This window comes from Xenopus tropicalis, chromosome 5, assembly GCF_000004195.4.
Source record: "Xenopus tropicalis strain Nigerian chromosome 5, UCB_Xtro_10.0, whole genome shotgun sequence".
In the NCBI taxonomy this organism is placed as follows: Eukaryota; Metazoa; Chordata; class Amphibia; order Anura; family Pipidae; genus Xenopus; species Xenopus tropicalis.
The window spans coordinates 148970731-148982033 of record NC_030681.2 but is presented as its reverse complement, the minus strand read 5'-3'; the positions used below and the strand labels follow the sequence as shown (position 1 = coordinate 148982033).

The window sequence follows — 11303 nt, the reverse complement described above, 5'->3', positions numbered from 1 at the left end:
TCCTGGGTGCAATTAGTTTGTGTTATTGACTTCGGCCTGTTTACTTGGTTACTTTTGGCGCTTCCCCATTACCCCTGTGGCGCACTCCACTTCCCTTGTCTGCCCACAATTTCTGCTTTGGTTTTCTTACTTTAAGACCTGGCAGCATCCGAGTAGCAGAGAGATCCTACTGACGTGAAAGGCGGCTGTTATTGGCTCTGACAGGAACCTTGGCATTAGTTGTGGGTTTTGGGATACCGGGCGTTACACCCTGAGGTGGCCAAGTGTGTCATGGGAGAGCACTCTCTACACTTAGAAGAGCCAGAACTCGAAGTTTAAAAGTCAGAATTTTGGCTCTTTTAGTTACATAGTTACATAGTTACATAGGGTTGAAAAAAGACCATTGTCCATCAAGTTCAACCCATCCGAGTAAACCCAGCACACACAACCTATACTAACCAATCTATACACTCACATACATAAACTATATATATACAACCAGTAATACTAACTGTAGATATTAGTATCACAATAGCCTTGGATATTCTGCTTGTTCAAAAACTCATCCAGGCCCCTCTTATAGGCATTAACAGAATCTGCCATTACCCCATCACTAGGAAGGGCATTCCATAACCTCACTGCCCTCACCGTGAAAAACCACCTACGCTGCTTCAAATGGAAGCTCTGTTCCTCTAATCTAAAGGGGTGACCTCTGGTGCGCTGATTGTTTTTATGGGAAAAAAGAACATCCCCCAACTGCCTATAATCCCCTCCAATGTACTTGTACAGAGTAATCATGTCCCCTCGCAAGTGCCTCTTTTCCAGAGAAAACAACCCCAACCTCGACAGTCTCACCTCATAGTTTAACCCTTCCATCCCCTTTACCAGTTTAGTTGCAGTCTCTGCACTCTCTCCAGCTCATTAATATCCTTCTTAAGGACTGGAGCCCAAAACTGCCCCCATACTCAAGGTGAGGCCTTACCAGGGACCTATAAAGGGGCAAAATTATGTTCCATCCCTTGAGTCAATGCCCTTTTTTATACAAGACAGCACTTTATTTGCTGTAGTAGCCACAGAATGACACTGCCTGGAATTGGACAACTTGTGATCTACAAAAACCCCTAGATCCTTCTCCATTAAGGATCCCCCCAACACACTCCCATTCAGTAGATAGTTCGCATTTATATTATTCCTACCAAAATGCATAACTTTGCACTTATCAACATTGAACCTCATTTTCCAGTTTGCTGCCCAGTTTTCCAATTTTGTCAAATCGCTCTGCAAAGCGGCACATCCTGCATGGAACTTATAGTTTTGCACAATTTAGTGTCATCAGCAAAAATAGAAACAGTACTGTCTATGCCCACCTCCAGGTCATTAATAAACAAGTTACAAAGCAAAGGACCAAGGACTGACCCCTGCGGTACTCCACTAACCACACTGGCCCAATTAGAAAATGTTACCGGAAGTATGTTTTAGCCACCCTGGTAGCTTGCAGGGCACAACCACCGAAGGTGCCCCTGAGTGAGGTGGCCTCTGGCACTATGAATACCATGACCAGGTCAGAGGCAGGACTAGCAGGACTATGAAAGGTTTTTATTGAAGAAAGCTTGGATTTATAAACTGGCTAATAAAATATATAGAGTTCCAACAGAAAGTGGCCATAGGTCCAATTTAGTATTTTTAAAATGTCTGGGGGTTCAGTAAAGTGAGGAATTAATATCCGCAGTATATCAATATTTTGATCATTTTGGCTTAATAACTAGTGATGAGCGAATCTTTCCCATTTCTCTTCGGCACAACATTTGCGAAAGGGCAAAAAATTTGTGAAACTAATTTTTTTTTGTCGCCCACACTTTTTTGACACGACCATGCCCAATTTGACACGACCACGCCCTTTTTTTTCTGTGCCCACGCCCAATTTGACGCATGAAAAAAATTCTGCTCGACCAATTTTTCCATGGGAAAATTTTCACGGAAGTTTCACAAAACACTTCTCCAATGGCGAAATGCGGAAATTTGCTGTGAGTCCATGTCTGGCGAAAAAAATTCCCTTTTCACTATTCCAGATAAACCAGCCAGTTTCCTATAGAGAGAAGCCACCATTACCGTTGGATAGGATCTAACAGTTCACATTAAACACTACAGTCACTTTTTTACTTCTTTATATGATGTCATGCATTTCAGGCGCCATAGTGCTATCAACATTTGAATTTTTTCGTGGTTTTACAGTTTTTGGAAACCATGACTAAACTCATTTCCACAAAAACCACAAATGTCTAATCATTGCATTAGAAGATAAAAGGATTGAAAAAGCATGAATGAAAAAAGATGCACAAAAAGGCGACTCTTTTATATTGTTGCACAAATGAAAGTGTAAGAAAAACCTGAAAACTAGTGATGAGCGAATCTGTTCCGTTTCGCTTCGCCGAGAAATTTGTGAATCTTTCAAAAGATCTGTGAAACGGCGAAAAATTCGCGAAACGGCAAAATGTTGCGCGGCAAAAAAAATTGTCGCCCGCGGCTATTGTTTTGTCACCCACGGCTATTGTTTCGTCGCCCGCGGCTATTATTTTGTCACCCGCGGCTGCTATTTTGTCGCACGCCTATTCTTTAGACGCCCGCGACTATTCTTTTTTGACGCCGGCGACAATTTTTGGACGTGCGGCTAATTTTTCCGCAGTGGATTTTTTCATCCGTTTCGAGAAACAATCCGCCAATGGAGAAATGCGGAAATTCGCCGCGAATCCATGCCTGGCGAAACATTTCACCCATCACTACTGAAAACCTTTATAGCCATAAAGCAAAGTTGTAAAAAGGACAGCTGCCATTGGCTTCTACATGATCTCAACAGCCTTTAGATGGGATATTTTTCCTTTCGGATTTGTCATGGTGCATAATAAATGGAACAAAATGATGGGGTATTTTCTGCAACAAAATTGTATTTTTGCACAAATAAAAAAACAAATTGTGGGGAAAAAAAAATCAATATGTCACTAAATGATGAGGACAACTCCGTCATCAAACACTGCTAGCGCTTCTTAACTGGTTCTGTCATTCCAAAAATGTACATTTTTTGGGTTTTTTTTGGTAAAGGACATGTAAGCCCCACATTTTCCTACCATGTATAAAGGCTAAGCACATGTCACCCACCCAAAAAGCATTATTTGTACTACATATATCCACATTTTCCTATAACAAATAGAAGCTTTCACCCATTTCACCATTTCGAATGAAACATGTTTCTCCAGCAGAGGGCACGGCTAGAGCAGAGTTTCTATGGAAACCAGCAGTGCCATCTCTTCATTGGCTGCTAGACTAGAGGGCGTGTTTGGGAATCTGAGCTGAAAAGAACTGAGCATGCCCAGTAGCCTGACAGGTATTTAAATATTTCACTGATTACATTTTTTGTGGGGGTTTACATGTCCTTTAATGGTTTAGGTTTTTTTGGGCTATAAAATGGCGAATTTAAAACGCCACCACCTTGCTTTAGGTTAAAGTGTCCCTGTTTGTGCTTTTCAGTAGGGGACTGGTACAATGGCTGTCCCTTTTCCGTGGCAGTCTCCTAGACACTTAAACAGGGTCCTTATTCTAGAAGGGAAGTAAGTCCCTTTCCAGACCTGTCAACCCTCCCCCCCACCACCCCGGTCTCCCATCACACTACTATTTTCCCCCTGTTTTCTACCTTCCCCCCAATTTTCCAGCTGTCCTGCAAAAATATATATAGCATATGCATGTGTAGGGATAAAATGTGCATTGTGCGCATGCGCAATGGGGCCCAGCGGCTTCACAAACACTTGTGTATGTGTGGTGATGTCACTACTGCCATTCCTGGGCCAAAGTATGACTAGTGTAGTTCTGTAGTTTGGCCACTAGATGTGCTATAATATATATATATGTATACATGTGCTCTGGGTCCATTTTGTGTAGATGCCCAGTGGAGCAGGCAGGAGGGACACACCATGGAACCTAGGCCCAGGTTTAGATAGATCAGGATATACTGTAGGTGTGACAGATAGTTAGAGCTGGCTAGTTGAGCATGACTCAGGCTCAGATGACAATTATCAGTGGGATGAGAGACCCTGGGTTTACTCTTGCCCAGAAGGGAGTGAGTGTACAGACTCAGGGCTCGATGCACAATCGCCTGGGTTCCACTTGGAAGAAAATTCCTGAACAGGAGTTATTGTATTAGTATCAAATCACAGGAGCTTCTCTCCTCTCTGCACCACTTAGACAGTAGCCCAATGACCCGTAGTGAAATGTAGGGAAGCAGGGGCATGACGGAGCCGTAGGGCAGACTTAGCAACTCCCAGTTGTAGGTGATTGGAGGATTTGTAGTATAGGTATAAATACCGAAAACCGTTCCCGCTTCTCAATCCATTTTAGGCAGCATAGTAAAACGCCCACCTTCCCTCCCTATAGAGGTGGTGGCAGCGAGACGTTGTTGGCGGGGTGATTGAGTTGGGGGAAAACAATGGTTGAGTTAGGAAGGGAGTTTAACCTCAGGGGTAAGAAAGTGGATCAGGAGGTGAGTTTTGTTGGGTAGGTGGTTCCGGGCTAGAAGGGCAGCTGGCGGCGCCAGTTGCGCAGTGCAGTTATTGGCTTGTTACGGTTTATGGTTATTCAAAAGTTGGTTGTTTGTTATACAAACATTTGTGTTCTGTTTATGAGATGTTTTGTATCTTATTTGTTCTTTATGATATGTTTTAAATTAAAACGTTGTTGTTATTAATAAATGTTCTGCGGCCATTTTATCCCAAGAATTGGTGTGTTTTTTGGGATTGGTAAGTAAAAGGGTTAAAGGGGGTTTGGGCTAGGAGAAAGGTGGGTCAAGATCCGACGATGCTCATGTCAAGATGTTACCATGGGGTTTGCCAAGCACACACCTATTATATTAGCAACAAGATCTGGATTCTGTCCCATTTGCACTCGGTTATTTGTACTATTGCCTAATAGATTACAGGTTGCAGCAACATAAATAATCCTTTATAAAAACTTTATCCCAATTGACATTTAACTCCGGGATCCATCCTGAGCTTTTTAGTTTTAGATTCTCTGCGAACATGGATTTTACATTTTCCTTGGCAACTTATTTAGTCCTAGTGGTGACGGTTCTTTATATTTTAAGCAACTGGAAGAGAAAAGCTTTGAACAATTTTCCCCCTGGACCCAAAGGCTGGCCCCTGGTTGGAAATGTATTCAGTATTGACTTAAAAAAGCCTCAACGGACTTACATAGAGGTAAGTAAAGTGCTAACTAGCTAAAAATAATTATGGGTGATCCACAATGGCCAACACATTGTGCAAAGTGCAATTGGGCATTACTATTTATGTTTTGCATTTTGACCACTGCGTTTGGCATTGTGCAAATATCCACATTTCGGAGCACAGAGACCTGCGGAATGAGCATTGAATGGAACACTGCCTGCTCCATTCAGTCGGGGCATTTCTTCAAGAGAAGGAGCCTTGACTCTATTAGAAAGGGCAGGGAGGAATTTTATAGGTTTATGTAATAAAAGACATTAATGGGGTTATGTAATAAAAGGCACTAAGTTTGCCAGAAGCAGTAGCCCATAGTAGTGATGGGCGAAATGTTTCGGCAGGCATGGGTTCGCCGCGGAAAAATTAGCCGCACGTCCAAAAATTGTCACCGGTGTCAAAAAAGAATAGTCGTGGGCGTCAAAAGAATAGCCGGGCGACGAAATAATAGCCGCGGGCGACGAAATAATAGCCATGCAACAAAATAATAGCCGCGGGCGACTAAATAATAGCGGCGCAACAAAATAATAGCCGCGGGCGACGAAACAATAGCCGCGCTGCAAAATAATAGCGCGGGCGATGAAACAATAGCCGCGCGACAAAATAATAGCCACGGGCGACGAAACAATAGCCGCGCGGCAAAATAATAGCCACGGGCGACGAAACAATAGCCGCGCGGCAAAATAATAGCGCGGGCGATGAAACAATAGCCGCGCGACAAAATAATAGCCACGGGCGACGAAACAATAGCCGCGCAACCAAATAATAGCCGCGGGCGACAATTTTTTTTGTCGCACAACATTTTCGCCGCTTCGCGAATTTTTCGCCGTTTCGTGGATCTTTTGAAAGATTCACGTATTTTTCGGCGAAACGAAATGGAACAGGTTCGCTCATCACTAGCCCATAGCAAGGAACCAACAGAAAGCATTTACTGGTCACCTGTTTACAAGCAAACATGTTACTGGTTGCTACTGGTTACTGCTTCTGTGCAAACATACTGCCTTTTATTACATAATCCCATAAATTTTCTCAGGGGCAGTAACCCATAGCAACCAATTAACAGAAAGCCTTTGCTGGTGACCTGTTTAAAAGCAAACATCTTATTGGTTGCTGCTCCTGGGCAAACTCGGTGCCCTTTATTACGTATGGGAATTACTGTTTAGTAGGAATATAATAAGGATTAGTAGAAGATGCACGAGTCACCGCAGGAAGCTTCCTCTACAGTTACGTCACTGACAGGAAGTGAGGTCAGGATAGAAAAAGATATGGTAGTAGAGCATCTTTACCTGTTGGAAGCAAGAAACAACATCTGTGTGCCCCCCGTTATAGTTAAGTTGGGTGGTGGGGTGTACAAGGAATCTATGTTAACCCATAACAGCTCGTGGGGCACTGCTTGCCAGGGGGTGGGGCACTGCTTGCCAGGAGGTGGGGCTAGACCCCAGTGTTTGACCCAGGGCTATCACTGATGAGTAGTGATGGGCGAAATAATTCAGCAGGCATGGATTAACGGCAAATTTCTGCACTTCAACATTGTTGGATTGTATCACAAAATGGGCTAAAAAATTGGCAACGGAAATATTGTCACAAAAAATTGTCGCCCATGTCGAAATTAATCGTCGCGCAACATTTTTCGCCATTTAGATTTGCGAATTTCACAGGGAAGCGAAACGGCACAGATTCACCCATCACTAGTGATGAGTGGTAATTTCCTTGGGCAAAAGTCCCAGGAAAGTGGTGTATTACATTTGTCTGCTTTCCCCTGATGCTGCTGTAATGGGTATCCAGCTTGGCAGGCAGCCACCCTGATGTTTGTTTTGTTCTCAAGGATTCCAATGTGAGTACAACGTGTTATATTGCGCAATTGTTAATATGTTGCAGAGCTCGTTCAGTCTTTCATTGACAAACATACACACATGCTTATTAAACTCCCTAACTCACTGCAACAATCAGGGTCGGACTGGGGTGTGGAGGGCCCACCGGGGCAGTAAAAATGTTAAACCTGCTCTCATTTTTTTTTTAAGCTGTCTAAAAAATATGGCCCAGTGTTCAGTGTGCAGATGGGCAGGAAGAAAATGGTGATTTTGGTTGGATATGAAACGGTTAAAGATGCTCTTGTTACCCATGCTGAGGAGTTTGGGGGCAGAGCATCTATTCCAGTCAACAAGAATTTAGAAAAGGGTCTGGGTAAGTTCCTTTCCATCACTGTATATTGTCTATATTGTGACTCTTAGTTCTTGTAAGCAGCACAAATTGTCATATTGTGTTAAAATACAATTTGCCTAAACAATGATATTCTTGGTAAAGCAAGCAGAAAGCTAGCAAAGCAAAAATACTGGTCAAACATGAGAACAACAGAATATGGGCCAAGGTCCGGACAATCAGAAGACCAGTCGAATCAGTGGATCGTTGTCTGGACAGGCAAAAGAAAGGCAACTTTAAAAGCCCAGGGCAAGTAGAAGACTGACAAAGTCAGTGAACAAGTGCAAGGGAGGAAAAGAAGAGCAAAATAAGAAGACAAGACTAGGGAAGATTGACCACCCCTTGGAAGATATGACCTTGTTCGTTCTTACCCAACTCAGTCACAACTTCCAAAAGGAATGGATGACCACACTGACTTCACACACAGGACAAATCTATCAATAAATTGTGTTCTGGTGGCTCTTAGTTCATCTAGACAATAGTCTGCTAGTCAATAGTCAATAATATCTGCAGATCTTATACAGTTGGTGTTACTTCACAGGTTACACCATGGAGTAATAACCCTTCTGGTCTCATCACTGGTGCCTCAGACTGGTCTACTAACTACCCTTCGCCTAACTCTCACTCCTAGAGCAAACTGTTACTCACACTATCTTTTCCTTTTAAGGCCTACCTTCATCTTAGGTTCTCCAGCCTCAACCACCTCCACCAGCTAGTGGAGTCCAAAGTAACAGAAATACATGGTGACTCCTCTTTTGAAGAAGAAGAAGGAGAAGGAAACCTCTGGCTAATTAAAGAACTGCCAGGGGAATTTAACCTGATAAAGGAAATAGTTCCTCCTCCAAGCCCTTGGCTGGCTTAATCCTTATGAGGACTGAATGAAGAAAGGTGGGTAACACCTTTATCCTTCTAAGCTGGTCATGTCTGTTGACAAGCCAAGTTCAGGGTGGCAAAGTGGAGGCTAAAGTAATCAAGTAATCAAGCAATTCAGCTTGATTGCCAAAGACCAGGTCAACAACAGATAAAGCCTTTTGATTGAACGCATTAATGCTTTTTTCAAGAACATTACTTGGTTTCAAGTACCTCAGGATATATGAACAACTTTCCTATAAGAGTAAAAAATGCATTAGTAAGCAGTACAAAATGTACAAAAAATTGTAAATGGGTCATCCAAATGGAAAAAATAACTTCAATTCAGTTGCATCCGGTTTAGTGTTAGATTTATTTTTTTTTACAAAAAGATGTACATTCGTTCAAGGCGTATCATGGTGGGTATTTTATAAAACTTTTAGGTTGAGGCACAAGCAGAATTTGTAGATTTCTTATTTTTCTATCTATTTTTTTTTTTTTTGCACAAAAATCCAATTTTGTTGCAGAAAAATTAAATTTTTGCCATTTTTAATGCAGCAAAACTGCATGAAATCGGAAATAAAAAAAATACACCATCTAAAAGCTTTCGATATCATGCAGAAGTCAATGGCAGATATCCTTTTTTTGCAGTGGAAACATTTTTCTTTGCCTCATTGTTTCAGAGGTTTTTTTAATGCACGTGTGCAACAATACGGAACATTTGTGGTTTTCACATTGTTTTGTGGGGTTTTTTTTAACTTTTTCAATTCTGATCTTTTGATAAATGACTGGACATTTATGGTTTTAGTGGAAATTAGGTTTGTTGTGGTTTCAAAACCTTTTCACACCATAAACTCTTTCAACTGGATGAGGATCTGTTCAATTCTGTCTTCGTACAATGACATTAATGAACGAGTAGTGATGAGCAAAACTACAGGAAAATTCACCAAATGGTGAAAGATCCGCAAAAGCATTTATCATGTGACTTTTCCGTCGCTCTCATTTTTTTGTCGCCGGCATCTTTTTTTTTATGCGATCTTGATTATTTTGCCGCGACCACTCACATTTTTACGTGACAGCACCCATTGATGTAATGAATAGGGTTGCGCATTTTTTTGATGCACGACAAATTTTTCGTTCACAAAACTATTCGCCAATGGTGAAATGTTCGATGCAAATCCATGTTTGCCGAACAAATTAGCTCATCGCTACGGAGGAGGAAAAACTTAAATCAAGAACATCAGAAACCAATAGTGGTAGAAACAAAAATAAAAACGATGTTGACTAGATCTATTTTTTGAAATTCAATAGAAAATTTAAAGTTTTTACCTAAAACTAGGCAGACATTTGATCAAATGGTTGAGATTTTTAGAGGCTGTTTAATTGTTTTTATTGTCTTTGATAAAGCTCGACCACATTGAGCGAAACATGCATCAGGTGCATTCTTTTAACTTTTAGGCAGGCAGGTGTTCATGCACTGAGGTTGCTGATTGCCAGGGGTGGGATGGTGGAAGAGGGTGTTGATGGATGGGAGTCGCTGGGAGGTGGGTGGTGAACAAATTCTGCAGTCCAGTACCTTTTAACCTAGGCTCCACTACGACTTGCTCTGGCACTGTTATGTCCCAAGCTCCCCGCTACATGTGCGCTTTTATAAGGTTGCGCCCTGTGCGTACTGACGTCACACGCACAGGGTGCAACCCTATAAAAGCGCACATGTAGCGGGGCTCGGGACGTAGTGGAAGACGCAACTGAAGCCAGAGTTGATGCAGGGGAGGAGACGCAGGAGGAGCCGGAGGAAGCAGAAGAATGCAGAAGGATGTTGGCGGCGGTGGCGGGGGGAGAGGATTGGAGGATACTTGGGGGGGCCCTGGGGGAAGGTGGAGGATACTTGGGGGGGCCCTGGGGGAAGGTGGAGGATGCTTGGGGGGGCCCTGGGGGAAGGTGGAGGATGCTTGGGGGGGCCCTGGGGGAAGGTGGAGGATACTTGGGGGGCCCTGGGGGACCACCAATGTTTTAGGGGGCCCTGGGCTGGATAGCAATGTTTTAGTGAGTCCCTGCCCTGGCACCAATGCAAAACGTAACCCTTGGCCACAAATGTTTTAGGGGGGCCCTGGCTACCAATGTTTTAGGGGGCCCTCGCTACCAATGCCTGTGTGTCCCTTGTATTGTTGGGAGGGGCCATTGGGGGCGTGGGAGCGTGGGGCCCAGAAAATTTTTTTGTGAGGGGCCCCGTGATTTCTGATGGCGACCCTGGTGCAACCGAGCCGTGTCCCTGTTTTAGCTTTGTGGGACATACCATTTTACTTTACTTATTAAAGGTTAAGTTTTAATCCATCATTCATGAGGTCTCAGAATTGACACACCAGAGGGTGGTGCTAAGGTATTTAATCCCTGGATCACTTTTCTTTTGATTAATTGTTTGTTTATACATACCCCTGGGCAACTAAGTGAATTACTTTTTGTTTATCGTCTCTGAAACCTGAAATTCATTTTAGGGATCACATTTTCAAATGGAGAAAACTGGAAAGCGATGAGGAGATTTACTATCACGACCCTGAAAGACTTTGGGATGGGCAAGAGCACCATAGAAGAGACAATTGCCCATGAATGCAGTTACCTGGTTCAATATTTTGCATCTTTTAAAGGTGTTGTATGAATTAAATGTCAAAATTGTATAGGTAGTAGGTTTGTAAATATGCTAAATGACAACTTTTTATTTCAGGCAGTTCAAGAACCCACTAGGAATGACGCTATTTTGGACCTGGTGATTTCTAATAATAATGAACTTATCTCTAACATTTGTGTGGGTGAGCATTTGGGGAACAGTGATCACAACATGGTCTCCTTTGAGATAATGCTACAGAGACAGCGCTATAAGGGAGTAACTAAAACACTCAATTTTAGACGTGCAGACTTTGCCAGTATAAGGGCATCTCTGCAATGTGTCAACTGGGAAAGGCTTTTCATGGGGTTAGACACAGAAGGAAAATGGAACATCTTTAAAACATTGCTTTGTAG

The 11303-nt window shown here is 42.7% G+C and overlaps 1 protein-coding gene across 1 annotated transcript in view; it reads left to right on the top strand.

Annotated features, from left to right (window-relative positions):
* Positions 1–4992: 4992 nt before the first annotated feature.
* Positions 4993–11303, top strand: part of LOC100491773 (cytochrome P450 2K1) — a 36922-nt gene continuing 30611 nt past the window's right edge. Inside the window, exons 1-3 of the mRNA XM_031903032.1 lie at positions 4993–5219; positions 7259–7421; positions 10781–10930. Of these exons, the coding sequence (XP_031758892.1) occupies positions 5043–5219; positions 7259–7421; positions 10781–10930 (490 nt within the window). The 5' untranslated portion in view covers positions 4993–5042. The remainder of the gene's footprint in view (positions 5220–7258; positions 7422–10780; positions 10931–11303) is intronic.